The 21,206-nt window shown below is 31.3% G+C and overlaps 1 protein-coding gene across 2 annotated transcripts in view; it reads right to left on the bottom strand.

The window, feature by feature from the left end:
* LOC149796915 (peptidylaminoacyl-L/D-isomerase-like) overlaps nucleotides 1-21,206 on the bottom strand; it is a 67,665-nt gene that overhangs the window by 37,296 nt on the left and 9,163 nt on the right. For both annotated transcript variants that reach the window (XM_089960304.1, XM_089960305.1), the window contains exons 2-4: nucleotides 20,826-20,895; nucleotides 5,035-6,261; nucleotides 3,276-3,329 (exon numbers count right to left, since the gene is read on the bottom strand). In XM_089960304.1, coding sequence (XP_089816430.1) covers nucleotides 3,276-3,329; nucleotides 5,035-6,261; nucleotides 20,826-20,895 — 1,351 coding nt within the window. The remainder of the gene's footprint in view (nucleotides 1-3,275; nucleotides 3,330-5,034; nucleotides 6,262-20,825; nucleotides 20,896-21,206) is intronic.

The following is a 21,206-nucleotide window of genomic DNA, read 5'->3' on the forward strand; positions in this document are numbered from 1 at the left end:
ATAAGCAAATATTTTAACTTTTTACTTTTGGCCTCCAAGAACCTCATCTGTTCCGTCCCTTTTCAAACTGTAACATTTATTGGTGACATCTGAGGAACAATTACGGCAAGATTTACGTATCTGTCTTTCAGCATAACATTGTTTGCTATGTTGACAAAATGTACTGTCATCATGGGGGGGGGGGCGACTGGGCTTTTGTTTGACCCTAACACTAATAAATACCGCTCTTTGAGAGGGGTGAAATACAGGAGAATTTTTGAAGGAAAGTTTTGATGCTTGCAAGTTAAAATGTTTCAGCCATAGATACAAAATTAAATCATAAAATAATAATTTCTAGATATTCTGGATGGGAGCGCTCTACATATTTTATGAACTTCTGAGAGAGTGGTGGGTATAATATGATGTTGTTTACATTTTCAACATACACAGTGGACAGAATGTTGGTATGCCTCGATGTTACTTGTATGTACTGTGAATGAAATATTTTGTGGATCTTCTAACTGTGGGAACCTGTACATAATATAAGTACACAGCTAACCAAAATGACTCCTCTCATGTGCACAAAAATCAGCTTGAATTAGTATTAAGTACGCTATCTTTAGCAGTTATTAAAATGGGGAAAATGAATTTTACCAAACTAGACAATACCAGTTTCTGAAAGTGTAATGAATGAATTACCAAATATATAAAATGTAAAAGGAAAAAGTTATGAACTTTTTTAAATACAATTTCCCTCTAAGTCCAGGAAGTGAAAATAAACAAGCGATAAATAAATGTTTTTTTGAGAGGTGCACATCTGAAGTAATGGCAAGCTACATACCATATAACTCATATTACACCCATCAATCATGCAACAAAATAAAGGGAATTAAAGGTTCTTTGAACAATACCTAAGATAGACGAAATTTGAAATTAAAGGATTATATTTCAGGGTGCCTATCGTGAACCATCTTAGGCAACACGCTTGAGCGTGATATACGAATACCAAGTGGTATGCGAAAAGCTGCTGTATTTCAGTAATTAGGACTCTCGAATGAACCACGGCCAGTTGTGCAAGAACTATCAATGGATGAATCACGGCCGATTACACCAGCTGTAAATCAATTAAAACAATCCGAGCTACGCTGTGGAATAGAAATAAGAATAGTCGCAAGAAAAACAGATTTACTTGTGATATTAGGTCTCACTCCGACTGTTATGCAGCTTCGTGCCACATCAACTAGATTAAATATGAAAATTCTTCCACTAACCAAACGGGCTAAAGTTGCACGCGTGGTCGTTGACGAGGATTCTAACGCCGCTGAAGATGCTGCGTATGTTTACCAACAAAATGTCTCAGAGTAAGATCAGCGGGCAGTTATACCACGGGGATATATACCAAACAGAGATGCTGCGAAACTTTTCTTGACTATGCGTTCGGGATAGTATCAACATTTCAGACCGACATAGTTGTTAACTTGACCTAGCAATCGGCCTAAGCTTATGAATGAGATTCTTGTAACGAAGTGTATATGTTTTTTACTGAGTGCAAGCCAACAACTGAATTGTAGAATTTAAAATATAACTGTCACGGACCCAGATGACTTAAATAAAAACTATATTATAATTAAAATAGATGATACAGATATCTGTAATAATATTGTACTGAATGTAGAATTTACCATGCCTTGTCATGTAACAAAAGACGGAATTGCACCGTTTATGATAGTACTGCATTTGCTTCCTAGTGGCGCCTGTGTAATTTTGAACCACAAAGACAATGAAGCAGTAGATAATGAAAATAATACAAGTTATGCTAAGATCATGAAGAAGTTTGAAAAATACTCCCGAGGAGGTTCAGGATGGATGCTTTTCAGATGCTTGGGGGTTCTGCTTCATATTTCCGTGGTTCGAGTTAACATCCAATACCAGCATTTATTCTTCTACAACAAGGAATCAATGTGAAAAATCCGACAACAAATTCTTTAAATTAAAATGCGCTTTTTTCCGCCTGACGATATTTAAGACTAACCAAAAAATTATGAACATTACCTGGGCGAACTTAGGTTTGGTACCATTGAAGTTCCTATACAAATTACTGACATTAATAAGTTTGAGCAACGCAACCCTGACATCACTGATAATGTGAAACCAATAACAACCGTTTTTGACACCAATCATTATAGTTTTAAGTGAATGTGGTGCTATCTTCACAGAACCAACAATTGCCATAGACTTAAATATTGCCCATGTACATATTTATTATAATTGTATGGCGCTTGTGCAAGTAGAAAGAGTAATTGGTTAGAAGTGGGATGCGTGTTGCACTTATAAAAGGGCAATCTGTCGCGCCATTATACTTCGCGGTCACATGATTGACATAAGAAATATGACATGACCTCGGACTTACCGAAGCGGAAAAAGTATTGAAATTGAACCATTGCAGCGAGATGAAATCACAAGAAATGCACTATTCGTCAAGTTTAATCAAGTACGTTTTTCTCTAAATGTTATATGTGGAATCACCGCCGAGGCCACTGTTTTCATTTGCGTTGCAACTATCATAAATACATCTATCGGAATTGTTGTTGGAGGTGTATCGATGTGAATCGGTTCTGCAGGTGATGCGGGCAAAAATATCGCTACGTCTGCATACGCGAATACGTGTCTATTCAGAATTTCTCCAGGTGGCATAAAAGAGTCTCAAATACAAATACCAAGCAGTCATCGAATGCTATTGAGAATAAAGCAATCAGCATTGCTGATTTCGAAATAGTGCTGGTGGAAATGGAAAACCACCGACGTCTCCAGACATGCTTCGGAACTGGGTCGTTAGAGACACAAAACATGAAACTAATTTACAGGTAGAGAAAATTGAATTTATATTTGCCAGTGCATATCAATCTACCCAGTAGTGTAATGACCCGAATGGGAAACTTTACTGTAATTTCGCTTGAGGTGGCCAGCTGAGCATTCTTTACATGGGTCTCAACACTATTTCTCGCTCACTTGCGTAAATCACGGACTCGCATGTTATTCGAGGGTAAAGTCGTTGGGTATAGAAGGCTATAGCAGCAACAAAACTCCATACACCCAATAATAATACTACCAAAATTATAATATAAAAATAGTTAGTATAACAGTTTTGAGATATTACTGTTTGAATGTTTCAACAAATTATATATTCATCTAAGAACACTGGAGCCATGGTATCGATTTCTAAATATTTTATTTATCGAAAAATATCACAGTCCTACTCTTCAAACATTTCGGTATAAATTTCATTCTTTGCTTACCTTTCGAAAAGAAATCAGTAGTTGCTGAGGGGACTTGTGTTGTTTCACAGCTAACTGCAATTAAATATTGCACATGAGATATTTGCATAAATTCTAAATGTCAAATAATCAAGAAAATATACGCCTTTTCTATTACAATAAGGCATATATTCATGGATATTAAGATCAAATATGTCCATCTCATATCAGCAATTTAATAATCGGTATAGAGCTGGACAAACCTTGTTCCAATATGATGAACATTTATCTTACATATTCAGACACAAAAATGTTAAGATATAAATTAAAACTGAAAATTCATATTTACATTGCCTTGTCGAAATTATTTGTATTAACCAATTTCCAAGGTATCTTCTAATCCTGTTCAATACTATGGAACATATTTCGAGCTACGGGCACAATAAGACTGTAACTTAACCGTATTTCGAAATAAAGTCTTTGAGTTGAACTATCAGATTCAGTTCATGTGTTGTTCAATCACGGGGTCAATAGATTTGGCTAAATTGTGAAAGAATTTCGATATTATTTACCAATGTTTCAAATTCCGTTTTTCACAAGCAAATATGAAGACTTTTATCAGGTCAGATATGCCTAGCTTCATTTTTGGACCAATTATAAACATAATAATGCCTTTCTCAAGTTCGGTATTTTTAAGAAATTACAATGATGATGGATGATTGAAGACTTAGAAAAGAATATATGTGAGCTTCTACAAAGACTCAGTTTCAAGGATTTATATAAAGTATCTAACACAAGTATTACATATTAAAAAGTTTATAATGAATCAAATTCAGTGCATAACAGGGCATAACATTTATGGTCAAAGATCTTCCGTTTCGCATTTACAAGTCCATATTCAAGCTGTGGATGAAATTGTACAATATTTTGGAAGATTAATCTTTGTGTACTTTTGCTAGTGTATTGTAGATGTTCATATATGTTTGTCTCGGTTGCTAGGAAACAGATAGCTTAGTTATAATTTCATTCTTTTATACGTAACTCCATTTATGCCTATCGTTGATGCTAATTCGTGCAATCCACTAATTGAAGTTCCAACTATCTACCAACAGCTGTATTTTTATTGTTCTTGCTCTTTAATATAATGTTTGCTTATATGAAGGATATAACTTATCGCGGACTTGGCTTAATTCATTACATAATTATATCTAAAAGTTACTACATTTTGGTTCACCCATTATTAGATACAAAATCCAAACTGCTATTATTGCGCTATAATTGTTCTCCTATTTTGGAATTGTCTTAACTCGAAACTAAGCTTTTATCTTTAAAGTGTGCCAGATTTTACAAGAATGCTGATCTCAAGTATAATCCTTTCATAATACATGTGGCAACGCTGGCCCTGAGACGTTTTTGATTTTAGCCGAATAGTACCATGAAGTTTACAATGCAGTAGAGGATGAACTTAACACTCACTTCAGCGTGCACCTAGTATCAGGTGTGCAAGAATAATCGCAGCAACATAATGCTTGTATGATTATTATACAATGATTGTTACGATATAGCTTTTTTATCTTGAAGCTTCTATGGCGTCCCGATGAGTCTCGAGAGATTCAGTCTCCTTCTGCAATCAAACTCGATGAGATACAAGCATTCAGATCAAGTTACTGTAATGATATCATGTAGATAGATTTTCAGAGATTCGCCTGTCTACATTTCACACGTTCAAACATAAGCATTCTGATCAAAATAATAATACAGCTATTTATTTCCGTAATTATTTTTCTACCGTGCTACGTACCTATATCTGTGAATTCGAATCCAGCTGGGAACCCATATCCCAAAGATAGTCCAAATCCGTATACAAAAGCTCCAAACTTTATCGTGTGGTCATTATGGGTTAATTTATGAAAGGATCCTCTCAATTCTTGAACAACAACTACGTAATCATCTTCACTGAAGTGCAATGGAAATATTTTATCTACGAGCAAATGTCCGTCTAATCTAAGCCCGGAAAGCGAATTGTTTTTTATAATTACTGAGACATAATGCTTCATTTCGTTGTGATTTGTTTTTGTAGGAAACAAATAGTCTGAAGAGAATTGATGAATCCCGGGTATAACCATCATTATAGGATCGCCGTGCGAAGAGGAGTCATGTACCTCACTGAAGGCATATTGGACCACACTGACTGGCTGACTACTATTCACTACAACTGGTCCATTCAGCAAAAGTTCTTCTAAGAAATTCCCTTTTATAATATTTCGTGTCTTATAATGATTTTCGCTTCTGATGGTGACACTTGTATTTGGGTTAAAGGCATATATCCTTATAAGAGAGTCTGAACGCGGGTATAACGGAGATACTATGAATTTCGTATCCCAATGTTCAATGGGTAAAAGCTGAGACAGTATCGGATCTACATCATTCGATGATACCGGAATTTGGACATTTCCACCAGAATAAACAGAGATCGGCTTGTTGCTCTTTACAATGGTTCCTGATAGGTCTGATACATGTCTTAACATGAATGATTGGAATTTTTCAAGATGTACATGTATGGTATCTCCACTATTGTAATTAATGTTTTCAACTACTATTCCATCAATAATATTCAATATTATAGAAACGGACGTACCGTCGTACACACTGGCGATAATGATGTAGACAGGGTCCCTAGGATTATATGATGATATAACATACGTTGTTGACAGCGACTCGATCGGTAATGCTGTAAAAGCCTCCGCTAAATAATCGATAGGATCGCGTAGGCCGTGGACAGATATTTCAGAAGAAGAGCGAATGATAATGGTCTTGTTACTGATACCGTTTTCAGTCTGCACGATGCTACTGTCGAGAATAATCTCTTGTGTTCCTGCATTGTTTATGATAAGCTGCGTTCTGAATCCAGGGTTAGGGGATTCGACACTAACTGACACATTTTCAGTTGATGAAACGAAAAGCTTTACGTTGAACGGCCCATATCCACTGAAGCCAGATACTAGTATGAACTCTTTCCCCTTGTTTCCTGAAAAGAAAATCTGGTCAAATATTTATATCAGAAACAAAACAACACAAATCTTCATTCGCCAATAAATACTTAATACTACAATTCTAGTGTACAGGCGATCATTTCTATAAGCAAAGTAACAAAGTCACAGAACAGTCCAAATGAGAGATTAGAACTTAAACGTGCATGATGGTCTCAGAGGAATTTCATCTCATTAAATGGCTTTTGTGATTTCAGATCTGTATTTGCGAGTAATAATAGGAAAAAATAAACGTGGCTGCTCACCGCTTAATAGAATTGTATTTCTAGTTCAACAGTTTTCAGTGGCCGCTTAGTAGATGGCTGTCATGAGTGTATCAGTTAGACATCCGTTTCCTTAATATGAATATTCGTAAGACGCATCTAAGTTTCATCATATTTTCATTAACCCATCAGCGTTGCTGAGATACATGATGTCTTAGATCTGCAATTACTTTTCTCATACATAAATATATAGGTATTTTTGTTCGAGACGGTAAATTGTTATGATTATATATAAGGATGTTGCATAGCCAATATTTGTATACGGGCATATATTCTATTTTAAGATACAAAGAGTGTCTGTAGATTAAATATGATCTATAAAAAGATGTTGTCAAGGCTCTAATAATAACACCTGTTTACAACTTTGGGGTAATTTCTCATTCAACAGATCGGTCAGATGGATTCTTAAAAGAATTAAGTTATTTCCCATTGAATGGTTCGATCAGGGGGTTCTCTATCGATGTGGGATATTTGAAAATGTCGCGTAGTGAGTGGGCGACAAAAATTGAGTTTTAGGACTCTATGCCTGTACATAAGTCAGTAGAGCTGGACAATTATTTCATTCTTATTTCCTATGTTTTCTTTGCAACATGAGTATGCAGATGTATTTAATATTGGGTTTCGATAATATATGAGAGTTAACATTAGATTATTCATTTGAATTACAATATGCTCATTGGACTAATATATTATTCTAGGACTATTGTGAATTTATCCAAAGGTGTTCTAGACAATGCCATTTTAATACATCGGGACTATTGGCAGACCAGTACATTCGAAACTCTGAAATTCATTCGGAACATTTGATTCATTTAGACTTGAGTAGAACCTTTTATAATTATTTTGGATTCAATTCATAATGCTGTAAGTTTCTCTTACATTTTCATATATATATATATATATATATATATATATATATATATATATATATATATATATATATATATATATATATATATATATATATATATATATATATATATATATATATATATATATATATATATATATATATATATATATATATATATATATATATATATATATATGAAGATGATAATTGACCGCAAGTTGAATGACAAGTTTCGATGTCTCCTAATATTGTAACAACAAACACACTTACTAGTTTTTGAGGATGACATAATTCATACATTTCTAAAACTTAAAAGTAAATTTCTGGACTGCATTTAAATAAACCGCTTTTCTTCAATCTTGTAACATGAGAAGTAACCGCCAAAACATTTGTTTTATACAACTGGTGGTTGATTTTATTCGTTATACGGAGCAGAGTGTAAGATATTACTTCTGAAGAAATAAAAACGAAATTAGCCAGCATGGATGTCAACATATGGAATATAGTAATGTCATTAAGATCCACACACAATTATATCAATAATAGCAATACACAAGTTTCACGTTTACCTTGAAATACAAAAATTATTGGCTGACTGTTCTTTATGTTCTTTCGATTCCCTTGAGAGAATGCTTTCACCAAATAGTAAACTTTGCATACTTTGTTTGTGATTTGATATGTTACACGTTAACATGTCACTTTTTGTGAATCTGAATAAATCTTTCAAACCTTTGTGCAGTTCTCTCATTATTTATTGACTGCGATTGTGGGAATTGCCTTTGCCCAGCTTTTTGGAGCCACATTATTTTACTATCACTTTTAAAATATGGCAAATGTCTTCGGAATCGGTAGCATAATGGATATTAGTAAAAACAATATGTGATTGTCACATTAACGTACGGTAGTTGTTACATACTCCAGAATATGGCCCATTTACACTGTTTTGTATATTTAATTTGTACTACTTATTTTCTGTTCTCCATGATTATGTGTTATGTGTATCTGTGCTTGATAACTGGCATTATTCCAAAAACAAGTTCATGATCTACCTCACTAGAGACATTTATTTCGTAAACAGCATAATACATATCTAATATTTCTTTGTAATTGAAGATTAAATATTTAGATCATTACCATTGGACGTAAACATGTTTATTTGAATATGTGTGTAGGGCATATGTCTTTAAATAGAAATTCCTAAACTTGTTGACACCTTTGAATGTTTTAGAAAGGAGACTAACCTATATATTGGCTCTATTTTTGTATCTGAGCTTTTAATATCAGTGGTGTTTACTTGAAACACTACTCACTCCTACCTTAACATCCGAATGGATTTAGTCTAATGTTGTGTTCAATTTTTAGTTTGGGTAGATTTATTTATTTAAATTATTCACTGGAATTACAAAGTGCTGAATAATGCTATTGTACAACATATATATGTTTTTGTGATTCGCAATATCCAACACTTAACATACTGAGTATATGCAGAGAAATGCCTGACGGCCTATCGTAACGAGGACAGACTAGTTCATATTGCTTTTACCACGCGTCTTGGATTGTTCATCACAGCCGTATGCCAATCGATTATGGGTGCATCTCTTTGTCAAAATTCATAATGTCCTCTATCAAACTTATAATATTTATATTGCTATCTGTTTCTGATTTTACAAAGTTCATGGCATTTGTTTATCCTCTCAGTTATGATTATCCCTGTGGACTTAGCAGCCTTCTTTTTACTCTTTGATCTATAAGAACACCTGCTACGTTTACTAGCAGGTCCAATGATTTTGATTTTTAATTGGCGTTATCCCAAGGAAGTGTTCTGTTGTCTCTCATGGTAGCTTTTTTTTCTCCAAAGATGGTTGTTTTATTTATGTGATGCCCATCATAACCATACAGACACCAGAAACTTAGGCCCACCTCTTCTTCTTTCTATAGAGTTAAGAATTAACATATATTAATTTCTAGACTTTTTAAAAAGATTAAATCTCAATCTTGACTTAATATAGCGTTTATTTACTTAATGTTTTTTTCCATAAAGGTTTGATGCATTGATATTGTTCTTGATAATGTTAACAGAATCTTTAAGAGCATGTTTGCATCCGTCCACTAAAGCTACGGATTTTGTGAAAGTTTCCAATCCGTTATTAGGTAAATTATTATGGGATTGATAATACCTACTTGTTGAATCAGATATCGACACATATAATAACCTAGATCGTATGCTGGACGTTTGATATTTATCTGATCACACTGCCACCTTTTGCTATTTTCACAGCATTTAAATAAGAAGAAAAAAACTTGATAAAAGACGTTGGTTCAATTTGAAAGAACAAAAACTGGAGACAAACCACTGATATTAAAGACTACAAATAATACGTGAACAGTGATAAGTACAATAATCTTAACAAGCAAATGGTTAGAGAATATGAATGAATACAAATCATGACAAAATATGAATATTTTGTTAGTTCAACATGACCGAAAATATCAAGGCATTTATGAAATGTTATCCTCCAATTTCCAACATCTTTAATTAACAATATTCAGCCAATTAATGGATTGAGTAAATTGCACACAAACTAAAGAAAATTTCACAACTTTAAATTGTGTTCGATACACAAAGGGACTTTTGTCATTTAAGTTAGGAATATCATAATACTTTCATAACTCTTTAGCAGATGGATTCTAAGAAGCTGAGTAATTAAAGTGATAATTTCACAAGATTCAAGTCCTCATTGTGTTCTTTTATGTCTTTTTTGATGGCATTTTATTATTTGTTAATCTGCTATCACTAACCTTCATATTACGTGTACTTGACCAGTGAAAGCATGTTCATGTCTTGGATCAATTAACTTAAAAAGAAGCACAGTGAGTGAAATGACCCATGCACCTTCAGATTTAGCTAATTGAAACATCTGCGGTAAAAGACTACCGATTGTAACTTTTTTAATCATCAAATTTCATGTCGTCGACAGTTGCCTTTAAACTCTACATCTAGCAGATTGAGCCACCTGATGATGTCAGTCGTTGCGGTACCTTTGGTGTTCAGTATAGTGTGTTCTTTTTCTGATGCCTGATGTCCGCGCTAGTCCTCATTCTCTAACGTTCAATTTCTGACTATCCTTTGCTTTGTTTTCTTTAATGGCGTTGTTTTCTTTAACATATACTTTTTATTATGTTTTAATTTCTTTTCTACATCATCTGCAATAACATTTTTGGATCTCACAAATTAAAATACAGATGAAGAAAGTATGATTCCAAAGTTGCAAAAATTAAACACAAACTAATAAAGATACACGTTGGGTATAAAATGGTTTACAAAAGAATTTTAAAATTTTAAAATGTACAAGAAGCAGAAAATTTAACACATACTGCAGGAAAAATCAACACTAATTGAAGATGAAAAAGGAAAGAATTAGCTTTACTTAATAGGTGATGAAATTATAATTGCTGATATTTTTCCATACACAAACTTTCAAGAAAACTTGCAGTACTGCAGCAACAGTCAAGTAATCACACGTCTAAAATATTAAATGTCCCTTTCTTGAGATACACTTAGAGACGAAAACCTGATTCAATTCTTCTTGCATATCGATAAAATGGCAACACCTTCACCAAAACATGACAGAGAACTTGATCATTTGGAGTCGGAGTTGTTGATGCCATTATTAGTTGAGAACTAATATTTGACTAGAATAAAATCTACACCTCTCGAATCACTATGGTAACTTTAGTTTATGTTATTTTAATAGAAAACTACATGAATCAACAGGACTTTATTCGTGTACATTATAACACACTATGGCAAAAAAAATCCATAAATCGCTTGCAGAACAACAACTATTATCAATACAGTATAGCAAAGAACACAAAATTCAGTATTTATTGTATCTTTGTAGTTTAGTGAGGAAGATGTTAAAGTTTGCAATAGGCTCAACTTGTCATTTAAATTAGTGAAAAATTAAATTTATTACTCTGGTTTATTTAATGAAGATATTGTAGCATACTTGAAATAAATGAGATAAATTAAATATGTTGAGGAGGGCAAGAGTTTAAATTTAGGTTTCAAAAATGGATTAAATTAAAGAGAACATAGTTGGATTGATAGAACACCATAACATTATATAAAAGCACTGCACAACTAAGCAGGGGGAAAGACATTGACTATGTACGAATGACCCGTACTATGGCAGAAGGATAACCTGACAAAGACATGTTTTACGGACAAAAGTGGTAACATAGAAGATAATCTAAGCAAAATGACAGAAAATCATAGGATAAAAGGTTACAAATACAAATTGGACAGAAAAATCTAAATTTTGAATTATCATAGTAATGTTGGGCATGCAGTACAAAAAGTCACAGGGCATAAAGTTACACTGAATTTTCAAACATTTATTTTAAAATTGTATTACAGTCATTATATTCTATTATTCTTAGTTATTATTATTTAATGATCAAAATGAATTGATGGTTTCATAAGAAAATTATAAATATTTATCAACTGAAGTCTTAAGGGGAATTTGTAATACAAGTATATAACATTGAAATCATTAATGGTTTCACATGCAAAGGTCAATTATTTAGCAACTGAATACTTAAGGCGTAACTTTAAAACAAGCATTTAAGAGTTCAACGTTGCTTTTTTCTGAGTTTATCGTGGTATAAACTGTCAGTTGCCGACTCACACAGCAAATGACGCCCGATGAGTGTTATGTAAGGTGCGTGAGTCGGCAATTGACAGTTTATACCACGATAAACTCAGAAGAAACAACATTAAACTCTTATAATTGAAATTTCAATTATTCGTTATGTTATTTTGTTTGCATCATTAAAAAACAGAAATCTTAATTGAGCGTAGTAATAAATGTTTGGGGTTTTCTGTTACGCAGCTATTTATAGCACTTGGGATTGTCCTTCTTGATCGTAATAAGGTCATCATAATACCAGTCCTTCAACCAATGGAAGCCAAATTTATTCAAGTTTTTATTTTAAATTGTTAGAATGTTATTTTTTTTTAATGTTTACTTCGTATCTGCCTTAACTGGCAGTGTTTATCTGATGCTGTACATGTGACTCTATTTATAGAAGTGGGTACTCTGAGAAAAGTAGTTCTCCTTATAGTTCATACAGAAATAAACGCAATTCATCTTGATCACGTGGTAACATTCTGACCAATGGAAATGTTACTTTCCTTTACCAGCTACTGGCATTGCAATTATATCCCATTGAGGTCACTGATGTTTATTTAAGGCTTACTCTTGGACGGGAAAGGTAGCTTTGATAAGGACATATAGGTAAACGTTTGATTGCAATCTCTAATTCAGTCCATAAGCACATACGTACATTTAAGAGTTTTGACTGATCATTAATGACGTCTTTACATTAAGCTGACATATCCCCGGAATAAACACATATCACCCACGGAAAAAGTTAAAAGTACTTTATCTACCCTCTCCAACTCCATACTTTCTTTTTTCTTTTCTTTTCTTTTTTCTCTTCCTTTGTTGATTTGGAAGTCTGCATTAACATGTAAACACTGTAGCTGCTATCTGACATTAGTACAACACTGCATTTACAATCTGTTACTTTAGTACCTCATTATCATGTTTCAGTGTTGCAATAACATGTCTTCGTTATTCACGTCATCAGCCTTATAACAATACATATTGTTAATGGGGAGACAGATCAGAATAAGCTTATTCTTGCTGATCAATCTACCATGTCGCTTGTTTAATTTGACCTACGTTCTACCTTGATATTATTGGTAGACATATAGTGTTGAGACCAATCTCTTTAAAGAAGTATGTTAATAAAATGAAATCTTTTTGCTGATTATAGTTTCGTAATTGTTAGTAGCGTCTGCAAACACCTACAAAGTGCATCAATAAACAAACTATATGTGTCAAATATGAACACCGATATGTCAAAGACCATAATCTACGTTTCCCATGCAAAATAAATATAGAGAGATTGTAAATTACTGCAAGACAAAAGACATGAAATATCAGAGGGGAAAAAAATACGCATTAAATATTTAGCCGTACTTTGAACATGAATAAGCATCTTACCATCGACTTAGACGAACCAAAAATAGCAAATGATGCTGCTACTGAAACTGTACCCATTATTAGTCAGATACGAAAGACTTTAAATGATAATATCTTCAAAGATATTCACACAAGGACAGAGAAAGCAGATATCAAATTTATATTTTCTGAACAGGGTGTTGCAAAAGAACCTCTAAAGCTACACTTGCTACAAAAAATAGATTAGTAAACGCATGAAATAGATATTCAAAAGGAAAGTATGATTTAATGCTTTACCCGATGCAAAATAAGTATTGCAAATAGAAATCGACAAGAAGAGATACTATACTTTCAACAATACAACCTATTAAACAAATGATATATAAAGATGAATGAATTAGTGATTTTAATGGAAAAAAAAATAAAGAAATCTCTAAACTGCTATAATACTTTATTATCAAAACTTGAACAAAAACAATTTTATTCAAACAAAGGAATCAAATAAATTAGATTGTTTTCTTTATTTTATCGTGCATAATAATTGAGCCAGTGTTCGGTTTGTTCATTTATTTTCATGAATCAACCAGATTTCATACTTGGATGATGTTTCTTTTGGTATAAATGAAATATCATTATAAAAATAATAATCAATTAGATCTTTTGTTAATGCTAAATATCCTTCTAAAACACCACCTCAATTATCATCATCTTTTAGATCAATAAATTATAATTTATTCTTGTTAAATGTTTAGTGTCTTCCCATCTAAAGCTTTCTTCAGACATAACTTGTACATTGATGAATCATAAAAAATACTAACCCTCATGAACATACTAAATCAACTTGAACTTGACCTTAGATGTAATTCATTGTCCTTTACTCTTTAATGGATTTAGCATATCTATTATGTGCCATGCCAATCAATTCCTCCTACAGTATCAGACTCTATCATGAAAATATGTCATTCTAATTATTTTCTTTTAAGCAAAAACGAACAAATAAGTCATATCATTTGATTTTACATATTTGCCTCTCTAGAATTGTCAACTGCGTTTATTTTACCCTATGAAAAAATTATAAATGATTTTGCTTCAATTAAATATCATAGTTTATCTACCCTGCAAATCAAAACTAAAACAGTAGAATAAATGCACAATTATGATACCTGCAAAACAACACAATTTTCGACCTAAAGTTATAGAACATGGTTGGATAATCTGCATGAATTTAATAATGAATTATCCAAAATTATATTACATTTTGCTTTCGTTAAACACCAAAAGTATTTACTCTAATTATTGTATTATCAAATTCAACAGACTTGTAGATATATTGTATAGTCTTACAATACCAGGAGCAGCAATACTACATTTATATTTCAGATTCACATAGTACTAAATACAATTACACATTGTATTCAACCCGATCATTATAATATTTCTCTAATTAATCTACATCAAGTTTAAAAAATGAATGAATCACCAGTCTCCAGATAATTTAATTTCTTATATTGTGTTAATAGTAAATAATGCAATGTATTCATTAATCGATTAAATACTGATAAATAATTTGTAATATATTTGCATTTACCTCAATATATATATATATATATATATATATATATATATATATATATATATATATATATATATATATATATATATATATATATATATATATATATATATATATATATATATATATATATGAGATGGTCAACTTTGTACTATTTAGAAATAACAATTATTTCATTTATAATAGTTGAGACTATACAAGCTTAGATTTCAATGTGTGAGATAATTCAAATTAGGTAGCATTAAAAATGTCAAATAGATCATGACACAATTGTCACTAGCCGTACGGATATTGTCTTTAATAACTCTAAGTCTTTTAACTTTAAGAACTCAAAATTATTTGAAATATCAACCATTTCTAGATAATAATAGCTTGTTGCAATTGCTGTAATTTTATTTTTTCTGCGGATCTGAGATTTATAACTGCGTTGGAAAAAGGACTCAAAATGATAGCGGGTAGAACAGACATAGAATAGTATACTCAGCCACAGAATAAATATTTCTGTGGAGCATCTTCTTCTGCATTGACAATAAAAAATAATATATTTTTGATATTATTGTGAACAATTTTCAGAATGATCACGATAGCTTATAGCTGGAAGGAATAAGTTGACATGATAATTTATTGCTTGGAACAAGACATAAGCTAGCAAATGTGCAAATAACAATACACCTACAAATAAATATAAAAAGAAACGTGTATGCACACAAAAAGTATAAGCACCTTGTTTTTTATTCGAAGGAAAATATCGAGAACAACGAATTAAATAAATTATATTCTCTTCTATTGACTGGAGAGTCGTAAAGTCATATTATATAGTCAATATCAATACCTACAAGAACGTCATACTATACTTTGTGTTTCAAACTGGGAAAGATAAGGTTTTCATTAGATTTGATAGAAAGAGTACATCAAAGTTTTTTTTTTAAACATTTGATTGTCTCTGTCTATGCAACCATTATGTACAATAAGATTTCCAACAAATACTGGCTGTTATAGTGAAGCAATATACTTCTAATAAATCCTAATTATAAATTAAATCAATTTCTAAAATTACTTAGTAGTAAATACTAGGAAACTAGCTCCTTATACAGGAGAGCGGGAATTTTGATTATGTAAAAAAATCGACCAAAAACATTTTAGCAAAGTTATTATTCAGTGGTGGATATTATGGAATATCATGATATATAATGTTACTACTCTAAGTCTTAAAATATGTAACAGAAAGAAAATGCAACCCAATTTTAAGTAAAATCAATAAGCAATTGATTTCCTTAAAATACAATGTGACAACTTAAGAGATCGCTACAGCATTGTGAATTAAAGTCCAATTAATACTAAATATCCTATCACAAGCCCAACAATATATCATGTTCCGAATGAACTCCATAATCTTTAATGTCCTGATATTTCATAATGTTGTAATCCAGAATGTCTTTGAATGATTCGACAATAGTTCCAAAGTCAGTGAGTTCTTTAATAATTGTAATGAATATATTCAATATAATAGTCCTCTCGAATTAGATCTATTGTCAAAAACACGAATGCAAACTGTGATCATGGATTCCAAGATCTTATAAGAACATGACAAATTAGTTGTTTATCAAGTCCCAGTTTATACACATTTTCACGTTATCTATAGCGTAATAGAATGTGAAGCCTTCCAACGGATAAAAGCACGTGAAACTTCAGCCAAAACTTACTTTGAACTATTGTTACGTAAACGTATTGTTTACAACTTACAATCACGGATAAATATTAGTTATGCAAACATGTTGTTTACAACTTACAATCATGGACAAAAATGAAGCACACAATATAAATTAAACCTACATAACAGTATTAGTAACAAAATATAAGTCTGTTATAAAAGATTTTTGTGACAATGCAACATTCTTACGAAGCTTTTACAAAGAAAATTAACAAAAAATCTACAGTAATAATTTTTCATGAAAAGATTTAAATTGCCAGGAGAAAAATAAAAAAAGTATAAGTATTTGTACAAGTATTGAAAATGGATGGATAATGACCCAAGTTTGATGCTTTTAGAGTGTGTGTGAGAGCGAGACAGAGACAGAGACAGTGACGTATGATGCAATGGCATTTATGATGCAATGGCATTTTCTCGAAAACTAATGGAAAATTTCACGAACTCGTACGCAAGGTAAAACCTAGCACTCAGATTCAAATGAACATCTTGTTTACCAATTACAATTATATAAAAGTCAGGTAAGTAAATATCCTTTCCCCAATCCTCAATCACGTGCAAAAGTCAAGCAAACAATATACAAATATCCAGCTTCAATTGTTATTTCTACCTCATAACAAACTTATTGATATGCTTATTTTAGGCACATACTTGAAAGGTTATTGACTGAGTATTTCAATAATGGGCCTTTGTTCATATGATGTGTCATGACCTCGGGTCTAATATGTTTCAATTCTTAGCTCATAATCTATACTTATTTCTTATTTTGTTATCCTTAATATCTTAATAATACCCATGATTTGAATATATGCTAAATGATTTCATTGTCTATGTAAATGTATCATCATTTGATTGTAGAATTCTATTCGTATGATTGACCCATAAATCGAGAACCATCAAGAAATTTTAATGTCCTTTTAAGAAAGCTTCTTCGCCAATTTTGACGAACTTATTAACAATAAATAAATGTGCTAAACGAGATAATTTTAATCATGTTTTAGTTTTATTGAACGTCCATGACCTGGAAAATTTTTCTTCTTAAGGCTTGATGATAAGATGAGATTTACATCCAGACAGATTTTGAATAAATAGGAAAATATATTTTGGAGTTTTATAATTTAAAATATGCTGAAGATGCGGATAATCTTTGAGTTTCTCTTGGATTATGAAGCAGCTGTAAAGATAATTGATCAAATGTCTGTTAGCAAGGAACACCAGAGGAAAACATTTTTCTGATATCTATATCGAATATCGTAGACGACATGACATAATCGTAGAATATGAAGCATGGAGACAATCAACAGAAACTTACAAAACTCTCCATGATGGTTACGATCTTCTTGTACATTTCGTAAATAGGGGATGAAACAGACTGTATTTTCTTCTCTTTTCGATTTGAGAACAAACGCATTTGATCAAGCAGATTATGGATATCAATAACAGATAAAGGAATAAATTGAAAAATGGCAAGGTATTGTGGAAAATTCTGAAGTTTTATAAGGGTGACACTGATTATATTTATGCATTGAACAATGATGTTCTTGTTTCTATAAAGTTGTACCTATTTTCCAATGATTCAATTCTCCAATTAGAACTTCAATGTAATAGAGGTGTATATATTTCAGAAAATATAGAAGAAGATTTTGCAATTCTCTATAAATAACATATTGTTCGTTTCGATGACATTGTGGGTGTACTGCAAGAAAAATACGTGTAAATTAGTCTTGAAAACGTGATGGTGATCAATCAAGAATTAATTTAGAATATCTGATGGAGTTACTAGCTGGAGAGATTATAACGCGCTGATGAAACATCATGGTATAGTCTCAATCATATTTATTGCAAACATTCTTTCACTACAATTAGCAATTCAAAACAAATTATAATGAATCTTTATCAGTCATGAGTTGTCTCATTGTGCCATCGCATTTAGGGTTTATTTTGTATAGCATCATTTGTGCATCAATAATTGGAATAGCTCTAATATTGTAAAACCATAAAAGATCGGTTTGGTTAATTTTTTATTTTGTGTTTGAGACTGACGAACATCAAATTTTCATCTCTTTGTTTTATGTTGACGAAGGATAGTTTTTCCATCGGTTGCAAAAATGTATTTTAATTAATGCATATTTTTAATATTTTGTTCCTTTTCATAAATCTTTCTCTTTTTCCCGAAAACGTTAACATAGAGAAGTATTTCCTAAATTAAATTAATATGTTTATCTTAAACTCATATTCATTTAAAGATATATTATAAGCCAGTTTTACTGTTAAAACAATGCAATATATTCAGTTTGAAATCCAACTGCATATAAATCTTAAATTTATGCAATTTATCCCATATTTCTATATATTTTTCAGTGTGAACATTGGTTTTCGGTTTTATACCTTTCAGTCATAAGTCTGTTTCCTTAGCAGCTCATATATATATATATATATATATATATATATATATATATATATATATATATATATATATATATATATATATATATATATATATATATATACTATTCACCTGTAGTTAACTGGAGCTAACGGGTAGTACTTCAAATGGGATGCAGATTTAAGTATGCTTTTAGTATTAATGTTCTCGTGTATTTTCAACCGACTAACTACCTTGTGTCCAATTTATTAATCATGTACCCGTATAATCCGTTTTACCAGCATGTATTGGCTCATTCCGAAACAAGAAAGATTTGCATAATTTTGGCAAGTGATACGCGATTTGTATTTGTCTCTCCTAATACTGTCATTCTTTACGTTTTATTCCTTCACCACCTGCATGCAATTCGTCATTTGTTCCAGTGTGCCTATGATGTATAAGGTTGCTTCCACTTCTTTTTCAACATTTAATTAGATAAAAACATGTAGGAGGATGTGAAGAGCTCAATTTCTATACTAGATATATTTAAGCCTTCAGCTACTCCAGATGTCTTGTAATAGTGTACTTGGTCTGATTAATAGTTTGCTAAAGTTAAGGTCATGAATTCTTTGAAGATGTCACGCACCATTAAAGAATCTTCTAATCACGTAGATCTTTGAGCGTTTTCATAAGAAAGTGCATCGTAGCATTATATACATACTTATTATTTTCATTCAAATCATTATGTGACGAGTGCAAGATTTCTTTGGATCATATTGTTGTTTCATCGAATCATTGGAAATTATCCATGTTCTGGTGTGGGTATGTTTCATTTCTTAGATATTAAGGTTTAATTGCATGCATGGAGCAGGCCCCATGAAGTCATTGTTTCAGTGAACGTATCATCCTTTAAATTCTACGACAAATAATCGGGAGACTGGTCAGTTACCTCTAGGCTATATATTAATATGAATGTTATTTTTAAAGGATTGTCCATCCTTTCAGAAACAATAAGCAACAAAGTCTTTTCTAAACGAAATGTATTTTTAACCATTATCAGGTATGACTTCAACTTTATTTCTTGTATTTGCTGTTATAGCAAAATAAATTATCTATGAACAAGCAGACGAATTTTGGATACTTAAAATTACATGTGTATCGTCTGGATATTTGGTCAGGATCTTAACATATCTTCACTCATAATAGTCACGTTAAGATTTGTAACCGCAACAGTTTTTTTGTCTTTTATTTGTTTGTTATATATATATATATATATATATATATATATATATATATATATATATATATATATATATATATATATATATATATATATATATATATATATATATATATATATATATATATATATATATATATATATATATATATATCTGTGTGTGTGTATGTCTATGTGTATATGATTATGGATATATATATATATCGGCGTCTGCATGTAGGACTGTGACTATTAGTTCATATAATGAAACCTGGATTTAAATGTAAACAAACAAGGAGCACAATATATATATATATATATATATATATATATATATATATATATATATATATAGAGAGAGAGAGAGAGAGAGAGAGAGAGAGAGAGAGAGAGGGGGGGTTGTCTGTCTCTGTGTGTGTGCTGAGAAAGAGAGAGAGAGGAAGGATATTTTATGTCATTTTTATATTAAGTAAACATAAAGATATGCTATATGTAAATATTCTAATTGTCTTTATATATTCTTTACTACCTGTGCGTGAAACGTTGCAAGCTTCCTCCTTTATCCATTCGGACCGGACAAATCCATTCAGAAGTAATGACTGCAATATATATATATATATATATATATATATATATATATATATATATATATATATATATATATATATATATATATATATATATATATATATATATATATATATATATATATATATATATATATATATATATATATATATATATATATATATATATATATATATATATACGCAAACATAGTTATTGTGAAATATCATGTATCCGGAGCACTAATGCCCCACGGTTATGTGTGTGTGTGTGTGTCTGTGTAGGAAAGAAATAACAAACTCAGATATCATATGTATGATCCTATAGGGAAACAAATATGAAG

Source organism: Sinohyriopsis cumingii, chromosome 6 (assembly GCF_028554795.1).
Source record: "Sinohyriopsis cumingii isolate HCF-2022 chromosome 6, ASM2855479v2, whole genome shotgun sequence".
NCBI lineage: Eukaryota > Metazoa > Mollusca > Bivalvia > Unionida > Unionidae > Sinohyriopsis > Sinohyriopsis cumingii.